General features: G+C 39.4%; 2 protein-coding genes across 23 annotated transcripts in view; one reads left to right on the forward strand and one right to left on the reverse strand.

Moving 5' to 3' along the window:
* The window catches only part of NOCT (nocturnin), a 43,267-nt gene extending 25,983 nt beyond the window's left edge, over positions 1-17,284 (forward strand). For all 6 annotated transcript variants that reach the window (XM_045798967.2, XM_087866453.1, XM_087866454.1 and 3 more), the window contains one exon: positions 107-17,284. In XM_045798967.2, the coding sequence (XP_045654923.1) occupies positions 107-945 (839 nt within the window). In that variant the 3' untranslated portion in view covers positions 946-17,284. The remainder of the gene's footprint in view (positions 1-106) is intronic.
* Positions 10,700-17,442, reverse strand: part of ELF2 (E74 like ETS transcription factor 2) — a 104,011-nt gene continuing 97,268 nt past the window's right edge. For all 17 annotated transcript variants that reach the window (XM_087866449.1, XM_045798954.2, XM_045798955.2 and 14 more), the window contains 3 exons: positions 14,254-14,446; positions 12,822-13,169; positions 10,700-12,435 (listed from right to left, as the gene is read on the reverse strand). In XM_087866449.1, coding sequence (XP_087722575.1) covers positions 11,808-12,435; positions 12,822-13,169; positions 14,254-14,446 — 1,169 coding nt within the window. In that variant the 3' untranslated portion in view covers positions 10,700-11,807. The remainder of the gene's footprint in view (positions 12,436-12,821; positions 13,170-14,253; positions 14,447-17,442) is intronic.

Raw genomic sequence — 17,442 nt, forward strand, 5'->3', positions numbered from 1 at the left:
GAGGGTCTTGGGTTGTGTCAAACTGAGGGAGACTTCCAGGTACTTAGCTGCTGTAGAACCACGACTTCTAAGTACCTGTGACAGCTGACTGGCTTTTTTATTTCAGCTCTTGGAGAAGGAAAAGACAACTTTGTACAATGCCCTGTGGAAGCACTCAAGTGGGAAGAAAGGAAATGTCTCATCCTAGAAGAAATCCTAGCCTACCAGCCCGATATATTGTGCCTCCAAGAGGTGGACCACTATTTTGACACCTTCCAGCCACTCCTCAGTAGATTGGGCTATCAAGGCACGTTTTTCCCCAAGCCCTGGTCCCCTTGTCTAGATGTAGAGCACAACAACGGACCGGATGGCTGTGCCTTGTTTTTCCTCCAGAACCGATTCAAGCTGGTCAACAGTGCCAATATCCGGCTGACGGCCATGACGTTGAAAACCAATCAGGTGGCCATCGCACAAACTCTGGAGTGCAAGGAGTCCAGTCGACAGTTCTGTATTGCTGTCACCCACTTAAAAGCACGTCCTGGCTGGGAACGATTTCGCTCGGCTCAAGGCTGTGACCTCCTCCAGAACTTGCAGAACATCACCCACGGAGCCAAGGTCCCCCTTATTGTCTGCGGGGACTTCAATGCCGAGCCCACAGAGGAGGTCTACAAACACTTCGCCTCCTCCAGCCTGAACCTGAGCAGTGCCTACAAGCTGCTGAGCGCCGACGGGCAGTCCGAGCCCCCGTACACCACCTGGAAGATCCGGACCTCGGGGGAGTGCCGGCACACGCTGGACTATATCTGGTATTCTAAACATGCTCTGCGTGTGACGTCAGCTCTCGATTTGCTCACCGAGGAACAGATTGGACCCAACCGGCTACCGTCTTTTAATTATCCTTCAGACCACCTGTCTCTAGTGTGTGACTTCAGCTTCAGTGAGGAGGAACCTGACGGACGTTTATAAATGCTTGTCTGTCTTTTTAATCACAAGAGTCTTAACCAGGGATGTTTCAGGAAACTGAAATAGGATAAGAAGTTGCTTGAGGAAGGATTCCCAGTTTCTCTTACATCATTTTCCATGTCCAGCATGCCCTTGGGAAGGAATCCCATTAGTCCACAAACCTTTTCCATTAAAACCTACAGCAAAAAAGGTGTTTGCACTCCAGTTTTGGCTTGAATTCTTTTCTTTCCCTTAGCATTACATTTTGATCATTTAAGGGCATTAAAATTTAGGCTTGTTTTGTAGCTTTTTCAGTTTAAGAATGCTATGTAAAAATAGACTTGCTTGAGTCCTCCATAATTAACAATAAGTATACAGGAGCAATTTTTCTAGGTAGCATTTCAAGTTATTTATTTGTGGGTTTTTAAAATGTCAGCAGGATATGCATGGCAATATTTATTTTTTTATATTTTCATGTAAGATTAAATTAGAGCATTGTGAATGTTTTAAAACCATGCAAAACATAAGTTATAGAGTAATTTATAGTGATTTTCTTAAATCTCTGAGATCTTTTTATTTAGGGTCTAACAATAGTAGTGTACGAAGGGACTATTTAGCCTGACGGGCTTTTCTGTTTATTTAAGTGGAATCCATGATACTTTCCTCAGAAGTAATCCTTGCTATGGCTCCATATTCCCATTATTGTGTTTCTCTTAAAAGAGATTCCATGGCCAATCAGTCTTCATTATTGAATCACTGTTACGCATTTATTGTTTTCCATTGGAATGCTGTGGTATACATTTGAGGTCAGTCAATGTCTATTTGTATTGGACTGTGCTTTTCATGCTAGGTTATTTAAGAACTGTTGTGTGGCAGGAGCTAAGGAAGTAAGTGGGGCCTTCTTTTCAGAGATGGGAAACTAGAAAGCCTGTTAACGAGGCTGTCCGTGAACTCTCCTAAGATAGCCAGGTGGTTACTTCAAAATGTCTAGAAAGAAGAATGTAAAAAGTTAGAAGATAACCTGGAATTCTCTTCCATAAGAAATAAAAGTGGTACAAGATAACAAGTGAAGCTCCTTTCAAGCAAAATCCCAACAAATAACCTATTGGTAATAAATTGATAAATATTTTAACCCATGAGTTGTAAATATTTAAGAATAATAAATGGTCTTTTAAAGCTAGTGATTTTAATATCTTGTCTTTTTAGTCCAAAAAGAATCTGCGAGTAGATTTGATCTTTTAATACTGTTAACATGGTGACCCAGAGTATCCATTTACACACAGACCTTCATTTTTTAAGCGGACAAAGGAGGATCTGTAGCTGCACATTGAAGGCATCGATGCTGTGCTTACGTAATATCTCTAGGCATCACGGTGGGAGTTCCCCAAAATGGTTCACCCAGATACTCTGCATTGGAACTACTTTGAAACAAATGAAGTTTTCAGTACATTGTATAGACAAAGTCAAGGGGGTTCCTGGAAGGAATGGCAAGCAGGAAGAACATCTGTACCAACTGTCATTTTGTTCAAATCTTAGCATGATAATCATATGCTGTTGAGAAACCAAATACTGATTAATACAGGCATTAAATATTCTTTGCGTACCCCAAAGTACACCGACCTGAAGAAACTACCACGACAGCCTAAAGAGAGCAAATCCAGCTGAGAATGAAAGCCAAAATAATGTTTGAATTTCAACTGTTGCCCACCAGTGTATGAATTAACAGGCCATATGGGTTGAGGGTCAGATTGGGGTGGCTGGGAATGCTAATGAGCAAAACTGGATTGTAATGTGCCTATAAATTAAGGAAATGGGGAAATTCTAATGGAAATCTGTTTATGAGTTTTCCTTTGGAGTTATCTGATTGATGGTTTTATATTTGTCTTTATTTAAAATGGAATTAGGTGAGCATTTTATGTAATATTTTTAGTAATATATTAAATCTTGTCAGATTGTACTTCATATTTTATTTTTCCTTTTAAGTCTTTGTAGACACCTTTGCCTTATGGACTGTCGGAGTAACCAGAAGCAGAGTGGTAAGTAACAAATCTGTATTCTAAATTTTTAGGCATGTTCCATTTAATGAATTTCTCTTATTCCATCCCCCTGTGCCTTTTGGTTCAGCTTTTCCTTTTGTATCGTGTATTTTAATTGTGGTCATAATAAGAGTCTTAGTAGGTAAATTGTGCATATTGGAAGAGAGAATGAGAGAGGCAGTGGATTTTTTTTTTTCTTCCTCCATGCCATTATTTCAGCAATTCCCTTCTACAAGGTGAAAGGAATAGGATTACCACTTCATTAATTAAGCAAAGGATAAATGTGTATACATAGGAAGAAACTACCATTTGAGTTCCTTACCTTTGGCTCGAAGAGCTTTCAATACGATCTTTCAACTACTCTGAATTAATTTTTCAACAGCTACTCTTTTTTTTTTTTTTAAGATTTTATTTATTTATTCGACAGAGATAGAGACAGCCAGCGAGAGAGGGAACACAAGCAGGGGGAGTGGGAGAGGAAGAAGCAGGCTCCTAGCGGAGGAGCCTGATGTGGGGCTCGATCCCACAACACCGGGATCACGCCCTGAGCCGAAGGCAGACGCTTAACCGCTGTGCCACCCAGGCGCCCCTCAACAGCTACTCTTAGTTTAAAATGGGGTGTAAACCATCAAATCATTTGACCAAAGTGACAGCTAATAGTAGGAGAGCCAGTCTTCAGACCTAGGTGTCTTGACTCCAGGGTACTTGCTTCTTTCCCCACCAACATGCTCCCTCGGCCTTGAGTGAGTACAGTTGGAGACAAAAGTGATATGTGGGGGAGGAAGAGATCTGGTCAATGAGAAATGGCCAAACACATAAGGCAAATACTTTGTAGTACATTGCAGTACAGAACAGAAGCAAGATTCGGAGGCCAAATTGTGGCTGAAAGAGATCTGTTCTCTGATACAGTAAAATAGTTGAAAAGCAGAACATCTATTACTGTTTGCATACTTCTTTTTAGAAGGAAGCAGTAAGAACAGTTACTCCAGTAGTGTTTCAAACTAGAGGAAGAAGTTGATGCAAATACTCTGTATTGGAGCCATTTTTTAAAACATCCAAGATTTTATAATAGTGAAGGGAATGTTGCATATAATTAGATAATGTGTTTTTGGCTTGAGTTAGTTTATATCCAAGATATAAATTCTAAAAAGAGATAAAAACACATGCTCATAATCCTAATTGATTTCAATTTTAGAAAAGGAACGGCATCCAAAAAATGAATGTTCTTGCAGGAAGAGCTTTTTTAATGACACGTATAAAATATGGCACAGGCAAGCTTTCATCCAGAGGGGCTAGTACCAGAGTGGGAGGATTGGAGCTCGGGCTTCTAAAACAAGGGGAGGGAAAACAAAGATAGAGGGGCTCGGGCTCTAAGTGAAGACAGCTCTGACCAGCGTGGTCTGAACAAGTTGCTCCACCTCTAGGGCCTCGGTTCTCCCGTCCACAGAGGAACGCTTCGCACCTGCCCTGTCAACCCCCGTAGATTTGTGAGACGTTTGTAAAATAATACTGTAAAATATACACAGAAGTCACTGCACCTTGCCTCGAAAGTTCACAGCAAGAAAGGGAAGGGCATTGTACTGGATGTCTTCCGGTATTCGTGGATGTTGTAACAACCCACTCTTACTATTGCAAGAATAATCATCTTTCAATTTGAAAATGCAGAACAAATAGGGTTAATAGAAAATTAAGCCCCAAATAGGTGAGGGACTGATAGAATGGCAAGATTTTTCCCCTAATTGTTCTTCCAAGCATATGTGAGGTTGTAGGTGACCTGGTTCTTTAATTTCATGAGAGGGATGTCAACCCTACTTTGGTAAAGTAAAAATTACTGCCTCTGTGTGATGAAACAGAATACTCATAATTCCAGGCCCTTGTTCCCTAGATTTCTGTGGAAAGCTCACGTCTAAGAAGACATTCACCTAAGATTAGACATGTGGACATAGCCATTCCTCTTGACAGAATGCTAGGACAAGCTTTGTCGCTTCTAAGCAGCTGGTAAACTGGATTCTATGAATCTCATTACTGATCAACTTAACTTTTTTGCTTTGGCTTCTGAGACATTCAAACCAGACCTTATAGCTGAATTTGAATTACTGGGTGACACTTCACGAAGTTGTAACAGTATGTGCTCTGTATGCTTTCATCCTTTTACCTTTTTTATTTTTTTGACTTTGACTTATTCTTAGATTTTGTAAACTATCTTAAATTCCTTTGGTAATAAAGCAGAGTATAAATTATCTTGCTACATTAAATAGATTTAGGCATCTAGATGGAGACAGTTTGTATACAAGAATGTCAAAAAGGGTTACAGATCTATTTTCTGTAATGTTACCTATAATGTGGAGAAACCCCAGTCAAGAAGGCTAATGGAAGACTGGGCACAGGAAGTGTATCCAACATCTCATTCTGGTTTCCATAGATTGGTGAACCTGAAGAGAACACACAGCAAAATTCTGCAACATTGTAAGATTTTGTGAGAAAGTTAAGGACCATTACATGATAGGCTAGACTTACTCCTAAACTAACCCCGCCCCTGCCTTTTTTGCCAGATGGGAGGGAATGTAGATCGAGGCTAAAACTAAATTGGGAGGCAGAGGGGGAGTTCTGTTTTTAGGTCTGCCACTGACCAGCTGAACTGAGACTGAAGAGTCCATTTTTTCCTGACCCTTAGTTTCTAATACAGGTGATAGATCAGAAGATCTCTAAAGTTTCTTGAAAACATTAAACTGAGGCACTTCAACACAATTTGAGTTTCTGCTGCCACAGCTCAAAAATATTTTTGCAATTTTTTTGAATTGCTTCCATATCCAGTTTTATGAAGGTCTCAAAACCAGTGTGAGTTTAGTAGCCGCGTCTCATTTTGAACCAAATGTGGTGTTACCTAGCTTGATTCACATCAGTTTATTAACCTCAAGTGACTTGGCTATTTTTTTTTAAGATTTTATTTATTTATCTATCTATTTATTTATTTGAGAGAGGGAACACAAGCAGGGGGAGTGGGAGAGGAACTAGCAGGCTCCCAGCGGAGGAACCTGGGAACCTGATGTGGGGCTCGATCCTAGGGATCCGGGATCACTGCCTGAGCCGAAGGCAGACGCTTAACGACTGAGCCACCCAGGTGCCCCATGACTTGGCTATTTCTAAAACGAAAACCTTCCTCAGCAGAAAACTTGCCTCTATTATTATGTTTTAAATTTTAGGCATTGCTCCAGGAAGCAATTCAAAAGTATTCAGAACAATGGTAGCATTGTTGGCATTAGTATATAGCTTCCCAAAACAATTTCATAAAGGGACAAGGCACATGAACACGCTGTACTGTTTCTCAGACTCTTTCATCCTAGATGTTAAATACGAGAGATTTCAGAGTTATGAAACTTACAGTATGTAGGCTTTTCAAAAACCTGTTTTAATACTCAAAAGGTGTATCTCAAACTACCTTTTCCCACTGAACATTTTAGAAAAGCCTATGTTAGGACACAGATCTTTGGACATAAAGCTTTCCTTTATTCTTGATTGTATCTGTATGGCAGTGTGGTTCCCAACCTTGGCAGCAACAATGAAATCTCCTAGAGATATTTAAAAAATACTGATGCCTGGCTCCCACTCCCATACGTTGTAATCTGATCGGTGTGGAGTGTGACCTGGGCAACAGGATTTCTAAATCTTCCCAGGTGATTCTAATGGGCAGCAAAATTACCATTGTGTTACAGTGAATCAAATAATTTGCAGATTATGTAAAATGTATTTCCCGTTACAACAGTGATGGTATCACTTCATCAAAGAAAGTCTTCTAAAATAGACATTTTCTCAGATGTTACTACAACAGGATGGGAAGAAACAACATCGTGGGAGAAGATGACAACTGTTGGTTTATGCCTATTTACAGTTCAGTCTTTTGATATGGATTATTTTTTAGAGATTTATTTATTTGAAGGGGCACGAGCAGGAGAGGCAGAGGAGAGGGAGAGAGAATCTCGAGCAGACTCCACACCAAGCATGGAGCTGGACACCGGGCTCAATCCCACAACCCTGAGATCATGACCTGAGCCGAAACCAAGTCAGATGGTTAGCCGACTGAGCCCCCCAGGCGCCCTTGGAGTATTTTGCATTAAACAGTCATGTCCTGTTTGTAAGTTCTCACTTTAGAAGTTGTGATATGTTGTTAAGTCCTGAGCTTCCGTGTTCAAAAATAGTTGGTTGCGTAGAAGTGAGGTAGATGAAAATCAAATCCGTCTGCCTGCTGCACTTGAGTTTTCAAAGCCCTGGAGGGGTGGTGCAGATAGGCAAATCAGACTTGCAAAGGGTGCGTAGTAACCTCCTTCTCATTAGGACGGCCATCACTGTATACTGACTTCCTACAGAATACTATCGATTTTAATTATGGAGGACATGATTGTAACAGGCTGAAGTACAGCTAAGTTAACAACCACGGAGGGCTTGTATTGTGAATTGGTAAAAGCTGTAATACAGAAATTGCAGTGATGGCTATGGAACTAAAGCAGGGTTCTTATTCTTGCCTCCCCAAAACAATGGCTACCCTCAAGAGTAGGCCAGGTGATTTCAAATAAAAGGAGCAAAGGATACTTTGAAAATAACCCCAAAGCCAGAATGTTCTTTGTGTAGAAGTTTAGCTGATTACTTATTACACGTGCCTGACATACAGCGATCAGAGATGCCTTCTCCATAGGGAATTACTGCAAGGTGTCCGAGGCAAGCCACTGGCAATGCACCAGGTGCCCCATCCCAGACATTCTGTCCTCAAGGCCACCCCTCTGCTGGAATTGCCCTTTTATTTTCACTGTATCAACAATCTCTGGCCTTTTCTGTAGCCTTACTTGCTTAGCCCTTCCTGCTGCGCTGGGTAGCACTGCCCACATCTAGAACCTCATTCGTCCTGGTAATTCTCTGTGAATCTGCTGATTCCTTTTCTTCTGTCCTAACCCTTGTCTTCACGTACTTTATATTTTTCAGTCTTTAGACTCAATTCAAAGTGGACCACCACCCAACCTGGGTGGTTTCCAAGCCTATTTTCAGAAATTTTTATTTTGATGTGTGTCCCTTCTAAGTAAATAAAGTGAACTCATATCTAGGTGAAAGCACATTCGTCTAGAAAGTGGCCATCTGTGGAATGGCCCAGTGAGGTATGGGTGCCTGGAATGTCTGAAGCCCAGGATTCACTAAAAGAGTAGCAAGAGAGTAAGGCTTGGGAAGGTAGGCAGAGGCCAGATAAATGGACTTAAATGTTATACTCTTAACTTTTATGTTGTTAGGAAGAGAGTCCATTGAATTTATTCTTTAAAAGATTTTATTTGGGGGGACATATGCAGGGGGAGAGGCAGAGGGAAAGAGAAAGGGAGAAGCAGACCCTCTGCTGAGTGGGGAGCCTGATGCAGGGCTCAATCCCAGGACCCTGGGATCATGACCTGAGACGAAGGCAGACGTTTAACCGACTGAGCCACCCAGGCGCCCCACCATTGAAGAATTTACAGCAATTTCAAGGGAGTGATGAAATTTGCATTTTACAATGCTCTCAACTTGTAGCACAAGAAAGAAATACGAGTAGAGGAAGGCTTGGTGAGACAAGCAGTAAAGGTTGGGAGGATGGGAAAAGAAGCTGCTTAAAAGGTAGTATCAATGGGATTTGGTGAATGAGGAGGTAGGAAGTGAGGTGTCTAGAATGGTCTCTTCTGGCATGAGTAATGGACTGCTGGTAATGTCACTTACTGAGCTTAGCTCAGTAAACAGATTTTAGAACAGAGTTCAACAGGACATTCCGGAGGAAATCAGGAAATTGTAATTAGATAAACCCACCTGAGTCTTAAAACTCTAGGCTAGAACACATTTGGTAGAAAAAAACCACAGGCATGGATGAAATTATCTTAACCATTAAGTTGAAGTGAGATCGTAATAGTAAACACTTTAACAGAGTGCTTGCTATACCAGGCACTGGTTCTAAATCCTTAACACGTTAACTCATTTAATTCGTATACCTACTCTGAAGATAAGGAAAGAGACCTATAGACAGAATCTTGCTAAGTATTAACATTAAATAGGAAACTGAAGGAGAGCAAAGCAGACTAAGATGACTGGTCAGGCAGGAAGTAAATCAGAAGAAGGATGTCATGGAAAACAAGTAGGCTGAGGCACAAGACCACATGAAAAAATGAAGTGTCTATTTCATTTTACTACTGGATTGTTGGACCTCAATGAGAACTGTTTCTCTTAAGCCAGAATTCAGCTACTGAAGGGAGAGCAATAGGCTGTAGACTTGTTGGAACAAGGGGACCAAGAAGGTATGAAAGGAGAGGAAGGCGGAGTAGAGGAGGAAGGCACAGCTGCCTCCTTCCTGTAACAGATGGTAAGAACGGACGCCAGAGTCAGTAGAGGCTCTTAAAGCAAAGGGTCCAGAAATGGAGTTCACAGCTCATCACCTCCATGTTCTCTATAAAGAGGTATACTGGTCATGTGGTTAAGCAGGGTAGTAAGGCTGGAATTATTGCTGGAAAAAGACCTAAGGAATAAGGGGACAGACTGCTGATTATTGTTCAAAAGCCTTAGTGAAACTGGAATACATAGTGGCATCAAGCCATTATAAGGTTCTTCAATATACCAGACACAGTGGTTTGCAATTTGGAAGGGTTGAGATTAAAAGCCATACCACTGATAATTTTAATCAGAAACACTCTGATTGGGATATACTGTCTACATCTGTTTCCAAATCTAGACCTTAGGTGTACTTATTCTGAAAGAGACAAAAAAAAAATGTCTAGGTAGAGTGGTGGAGATAAGCTAGGTAGTTCTGACTTAACCCAGTTCGAAACAACTAATATACTGGGGGGGGGGGGGTATTCACTCAAAATTTAAGTCTCTCTAGCTGTCCTCCATGGCATATGACTTAGATTCTTAGCAGATATGTTACCAAAACCAACACGTGTCTGAGTGTCTAATAAGCTCAGCGTTTGGGTATTTTTTGCCCTCCAAAAATATCATGGAGTATGACTAAAGAAATGAAACTATAGTGCAAAAAAGACAATACAATTAAGTGTCAAAGAAAATGGAAATATTTAGGAAATGTCTTAAAAGTAGGTAGAATTTGAGCTTAATTCCCAAATGGGATAAGAATCGAGTGTTTCTGAGCTTTTATTAAGAAGTACCATCAGGTATGTTTGTGGAAAAGATAAACGATTACAAAGGGAGCGGTTATAAAACTCTTTGTCGACCTAAGTAGTATCTGATCGGATGCACAACTGAAGGCCTCAAAACATTAAGTATCAGTTTATTTAAATTTCTAAAAGATGTAAAAATAGACAACTTTTCTTTGTAGTAGAAAGAGCATTAAGATGTGGGGTCACAGGACCTGATTTGGTGTGAAATTAGGAAATTCATGTAATCCCTCTGGTACCTCCATTTCCTAGTTTGTAAAAGGGCTAGAGTATTACTTAATCATCTTAACCCTCAGAAGGTCTGTTTGAGAAGTAACTGGTCTGATTTGAAATATAAATTGTGTGGCCAACATTAAAACAGTAAACTCGTGGTAAGCAGAACATGATAGTAATTAGAAAATAAGTGGCAACATGCAGGTATTTGCCAAATATTAATGTAATGGAACAAACAGAAGGAAAATTTCTTCACACAGTAGTTGGGAAGGAGAAATAAGACTTGTATACTTCACTAAAACAGTGTCTCTATACTAGCTTTTGAATATTGTTATAAATATCACCAGAGACCAAAACACAACATAAATTTCATTTCTATATTTCAGAAAACCTACTTGAATACACTTTGAAACAAGAGTACAACAAAATAGAATATACTTCAAATGTTGAATATACAAACTATTATAGTTCAAATCTGAACACTGGTACTTTCCCTCTTAAACTTCAACAAAAAAAAAAAAAAAAAAAGGAAGGAAGGAAGGAAAAAAAACAAACAAAAACACCAGGTATTAGAGCTACCTGACAAAAATTCATGCTGAGCCTGAACTTCCAAGTGACAGTGGAACTGAAACTGCTATGTCTGCACAGATGGCAGGGTTAAGTGAGTGACACAGGCAGGTTACAGCCAAAGGCCAGAGCCAACTGTTAATTTGTCCACAATTAAGAAACTGACAGACTTAAACTACCATATAAAATGTTACATGTAAATTCTATAACAATACTGTGCTAGGTACAAGATTTTTAAAATTTTTCTTTTAATAAAAAAGCTTTACACAAACAAGCCATTAGCTTATTTCAATAAAGAAAACTGAAAATTAGTCTAAGGCCTTTGTTTTAAATCCGCTTAAGCTATATGATATAAAAAAAAATCGCACTAGATCTTTTTTGCTATCCTCTTTCTGAAAAGCTTTTGGATCCATTTTCAATTCACATTCTAAAATACCTATATTAGCAGTCTTCACATAGCACCAGTTAAGTGAGTTCTGTGTGAACACAGTAATAATTGCTGGTATGCATATAAAATGCATCAAAAATTGCTATATGTAACAATGAGATCACCCATCCCAGCCCCTCCCCACTGAAAACTATATGACCTCTTACAGAATGTTAGTGTTCCAAGTCTTAGTGTAACTTGATATTGTAGTGAGTTGCTTGGTCCCTTTCAGTCCTTTTCCTTATTGACGGGTTCAGCTGTTTCGTCCTGTAAGAGGCAGTTTTCTGTCAGCATCTCCGTATGTAGTTCATTTCCCACTGAAACATGGGATAGGTAATTTATTTCCAGTAAGTCTGATTGTTTCCTTATATGCATTAAAAATGTTTTAAAGTCTTCTTTTGACTTCTTGATGACCTCCCTTGCAAATATTTATGTTAGTACTCTCACTAACAGTCACATCCACGGTAGAGCTGCTGTTCATTTCTCACATGTCACTAGTCCTTCCGTTTTCATAGTTACAGGAAGGGCAATAGCTGAAGGCGCACTGACAACCACTACGTGGGTCACTGTCTTATTTCCATCTGCTGGTTTTTCTTCTTGTACCAGCTGCAAAGTTTTCACGTCATGTTCCTGCTTTTTTGCCACGGCTTCCGACTTTACCTCTGGCCCTTTTATGACCGCACTGATAACTCGCGGAGGAGTCTGGCCAGATGCCTGCTGGGTAGGCACTGAGAGTCTCATGACAGGTGTACCGTGGGCTATTGAAACGGGGGTAAGTGCTCTCACGGCCAGCGGGGTGCCAACAATGTTAATGCTTCCTGATCCAGTCAGATTTGACTTTGTCTGCAGTTGACACTGTGCAAGTTGTGTAGCTGGGATGGTGATAATTTTGGCAGGCTGCATGGTGATTTTGTCTCCATTTTCAGAAGAGGCTGGCATCACAGTAGGGATTGTCTGAATAACTACCTTTGGAGAGGTTGCTGTTGTTGGACTAGTGCTGGTTATTAATGGTGCACCTGCATTAACTGACTGAACTGCCACGGTCGAGATTTTCTGACCCAATGATGTCATTACAACAGGTACTTGCATTGCCACACGAACTGTCCTGGTAGATTCAAAACAGTTGATTTAATGTTAAATTAGACAATAGGTTTCTTGAGCAAAAAGATGAATGCAAACCCATAATGTACAAAACTAATGCTCCCAAATTTTACAGGTGTACTGACAATTTAGAATATGAAATATCATGAAACAGATTTTAAAAACAAATGCTCACATTGTTCCATCTATAAAACCATAAAAAAACCAATTCAGGTTAGTTGAGACCTTTACTGTTAACAATAACAAATAAAATACATTTAAAAGACCAAGTACCTTTCAAAGTCTGGATGACAGTGGATTCTTAGGCTGCCACCATTAAAAAACGGACCTTTCATTTTTGCTAAAGAACTTTCTAATAAGTAAACACAAGTAGTGGTTTCCTTCACTGACCTTGGAGCTGCTGTTGCTGACACAGATGTGGTAGTAGTAGGAGACCTGGATGGAGTATCATGACCAGGGGAAGTGATGTTCACAACTCTAGCTACACCCTTCTCTGCCCTGGAGCAGTTCAGAGATGAGTTTTTTCCACCACGAACAGAGGCTGCTGCTTTCAGGAGACTCTCTGCAGACAGTGACACTCGTTCTAATGATTTTTCATCAGCAGCTGCTGTTAAATCTTCATTACAAGTTTCACTTTTGTCGTCATCTATGACCACTATGTTTTTGGGCATATCCTTGAACTGATATACAAGCCTCTGTCCTTCAACCTTTGCAAGAATACCCCTTTGGTAATAGTATCTGTAATGGAAACAGTACTAAATGAATCAAGTGTATTACATTTTTTGCCCCCCAAAAAGGCCATGTAGAATGGATACTAACAGAAACATTCACTTATTCCTGTTAGAGATGAGAAGGAGCTCTTACTGGCTGGGGACTGTTTAAAAGGCTAAGAATTTGGATAGGAATGAAGTTGGAACCTGGTGCCACAGGTCCTTGAACCTTTAGGTTTATAAAATAGCTAAGTTCTCTTTCTTAAAGGAAGTAATTCAACCTAAATACCAAATATTTTACTGTATCTTATGGCATCAGTAAAAATTCAGCTGTGATTTATACAGGTTATAAAAAACAATCTGACGTTATGGAGAAAAATCACTTAAGCTGTGCTTAGTGGAGATAAATCTGGGATATGTGAATACTGTCATATAAACTATGTGTCCATTTACAAACACCCCTAATTAGAAGAAGCCATGTACACTGCAAAGTTTTGTGGGTTTCTCAAACTCACAAAATTAAGAAATTTCATATTAAGATAAATCCATTATAACAAATTCATAGGAACTAAAAAGCTGTATTAGAAACTATTTCATTTGGGGGGCGCCTGGGTAGCGCAGTCGTTAAAGCGTCTGCCTTCGGCTCAGGGCGTGATCCCGGCGTTCCGGGATCGAGTCCCACATCTGGCTCCTCCGCTGGGAGCCTGCTTCTTCCTCTCCCACTCCCCCTGCTTGTGTTCCCTCTCTCGCTGGCTGTCTCTATCTCTGTCAAATAAATAAAATCTTTAAAAAATAAATAAATAATAAAAAATAAATAAAAAAAAGAAATTATTTAGAAACTATTTCATTTGGGTTTAATTTCCTTAAAGGTCTTCAACTTCTATTAAGGAAGTGCAAAATCACATTTTTCTGCAAAAATGGTTGTCCAGTTTTTAGATATCTAGACCAAAATCTTTCTTTCCATCTACCTCCAAACCTAAGAAACTCCTCTAGAATATCCCCCCAAATTAAAAGTTACAAAAAGGGGTTTTTAGAGCTTGTCTGTGAACAACTAATAGACAATACAGAGGTATGTAGGTTTTATTTGAAAATTCATTCTCTTCTGTTCCTACCTCAGAGCTCGTCCCATAGTTTCATAGTTCATATCTGGCTTGTTCTTATGCTTTCCCCAAAGTTTAGAGACAGCCTTTGAATCCACAAGTTTAAATATGCCTTTTTCTCTCTGAGTCCACTTAATATACCGAGGACAGGTATTTTTATCTTGAAGTAGATCTAAAAGAAACTCCCACAAATAGGTTGTGTTTCCTTTGAAAAAATAAGACATTGGTTAAAAATTCATTAATATAATTAAATACATAATTAAAAGCAAATATTTAGGGGCATTTTAGTGGCTCAGTCGGTTAAGCATCCAACTCTTGTTTTCTGCTCAGGTCATGATCTCACCGTCATTAGATCAAGCACCACATCGAGCTCCGTGCTGGGTGTGGAGCCTGCTTAAGATTTTCTCTCTCCCCCTCTCCCTCTCCACCCCGGCCTCTACTCACACCCTAGATCAAAAAAAAAAAGCAAATATTTAATTATGCTGGACAAAAATTCATGAACTACTGGTAAAACAAATGTCCTAAGAGTCTGTCATTAAGTAACTATGAGAATCATTTATATATAGTGTCACATTATGTTGCCTAGTAAATTATATATACACTATATTTCATTATAACATAATCCTAAATATACCTGTTTGCTGGTTTTCAAAAATAATATCCTATTTATGTTTACAGTTATGATACTAATATAATGGAGGTCCTGAATTTTATACTATTATACATCAACCTATCCTAAATTTTGAGTTCAGTAAAGGCAAGGCAAAGGCATAATGCATAGCACAAAGTGAACCTGAATTAAACAGAATCCAATTTACTGATTTACACAGATCTAAACCATAAATAACATAAATCTGCACCAGGATGTTTATTATATGATAAGCCCCAATTCTATGATCAAAATGCATCAAAAGGCACTTATTTGTTGAGAAGGCAAGCAATACACGATGAAATCTGAAAAACTTTTTTAAGATTTTATTTTTTTATGTAATCTCCACACTCAACAGAGGGCTGGAACCCACAACCCTGAGATCAAGAGTTGCATGCTCCACCGACTGAGACAGCCAGGCAGGGACCCCGAAACATATTTTTCTTTGATATATTTTCTTTGATTCACCTTTATGCAGGAACTCTGAAGTACATGTCTCAATATTAAGTACAAAGTACCCATGACCCTTTAAACATTATCTTTCATTATCCTCTGGACTAATCAATTTGGATTTGATTATCAATGAGACCTATCTTCCTCTAAAAACAGGGTTTTTAAAAAATTGCTAATATCTTTCTACTGACTATACCCAGTGCAATGAAGACAAGCAATGTATTAGGATTTCATTATATATGAACAGTTGAGTAAATATATTTGTGCTTCAGTCTTAAAATATGAACTCCTTAAACATGGAAATTCCTTTAACTAGTCGAGTACTCATCAAATGCTAACTATACATAACATTTGATCACGTGACTAGCAAAAGTTGAACGTGAGCTATTTCTGCAGAAGAACACAGTTATTCATCATACACTATGCTTCTTCAGTGTAGTAGAGGGTACAGAAAAGCATTTAGAACTTGGGTCCCTGCTTCAAGGAATTTAGAATTTAGCTGGGAAGGGAAAAGAAAAGTAAATGACAACAATATGAAAAACGAGTAACAGGTTGTGAAATGAAATAAGATCACAAGGCAATGCATAATTATATTCCAGATGAATGACAGAAAATGGGATTTCAGGAATGAAAGTGAATTAGTAAGACAGTAAGACTTGGGAAGATGACTAAGATTTGCATAGAGGAAAAGGAGAGAATCTGGGATTCAGATAAGGAACTTAATACTGCCCAAAAGAAGAAAGCATGACTTTTTTCCCCCTTCCCTTTGGAGAGTGGAGGATGGGCAAGTAGTGGGCAGTGGTTATGAGAACATCAGGCTTTTCAGAATGCTGTTTTTCTTTTATTCCCCTTTTAAAGCCTCTAGGGCCAGAGGTTCTTAAATTGATCAAAGAACAGAAAAGAACCCTGAGAAGGAGAAAATTAGAGTACACACATAGAGTACACACAGTACCACTGAGTCACCAGGTCATCTCTAGGCTCCTAGTCACTATCCCTTCACTATCATCAAATCTAGAGCCAAATTACAGGCTTCATGAGACGAACTTCTGAGGGTAGGAGGCTTCCAAACTAAGCTACCACTACTCAATCTAAATGCTGATGCTCTTCCTTGGGCATTTCATTTTCATTCTGGAATTCTCTGAAAATTTTAACCCATAGTTGAGACCAGGTGCATCTCTTGACCTAAAAAGATTAACTTTCAACTTTACAATGTTCTGTGTCTCTGAAATCCCATTGCATCAACATCAATACTTCATAAAAACTCTTAACTATTAAACCATATGTAACTTTCAACTACATTAAGATGTGTACTTGGGACATTTTTGTGATCAGGAGATATAAGGCCCTATGAGTGGACATAGTAAAAGTAAGCTTATTCTGGAAAAAACTTCCGAATAACGTAAATAATGCCTTATACAAAGTAGGGATTTGAATGCATCCATGTCTGTGGAGTTAGACTCAACAACATTCCTCAGGTTGTCTTTGGATACTCACTCCACCCCAGGTCCCATCCTCAGATTAAAACTGATAGTTCTACATCTCACTTTAAGGAAAACACTAAGAAAGGGAAGCCTTCTTTATCAGATAAGGTAGTTCATTAAACCTATAGCAGACATTATCAGCATTTGGATTGCCATTCTACAGAAGAAACACGGTTTTTTTTTAAGATTTTAAAGTACTTCCTATACCCAACGTGGGGCTTAAACTTACAACCTCATGATCAAGAGTCACAGGCTGGGGGCGCCTGGGTGGCGCAGTCGTTAAGCGTCTGCCTTCGGCTCAGGGCATGATCCCGGCATTATGGGATCGAGCCCCACATCAGGCTCCTCCGCTATGAGCCTGCTTCTTCCTCTCCCACTCCCCCTGCTTGTGTTCCCTCTCTCGCTGGCTGTTTCTATCTCTGTCAAATAAATAAATAAAATCTTAAAAAAAAAAAAAAAAGAGTCACAGGCTGTACCGACTGAGGCAGCCAGGTGCCCCCGACTGGATTTTTAATCTTTAATCTTCACATTCAACACGCTGCCTCAAGTTTGATAATAAAAGACTGACACTTTAATAAAAGGTTACTCTGATTGGCAAAAACAGGTCATCACAAAGTT

This window comes from Ursus americanus, chromosome 13 (assembly GCF_024610735.1).
Source record: "Ursus americanus isolate L20-20 chromosome 13, mUrsAme1.1.p, whole genome shotgun sequence".
In the NCBI taxonomy this organism is placed as follows: Eukaryota; Metazoa; Chordata; class Mammalia; order Carnivora; family Ursidae; genus Ursus; species Ursus americanus.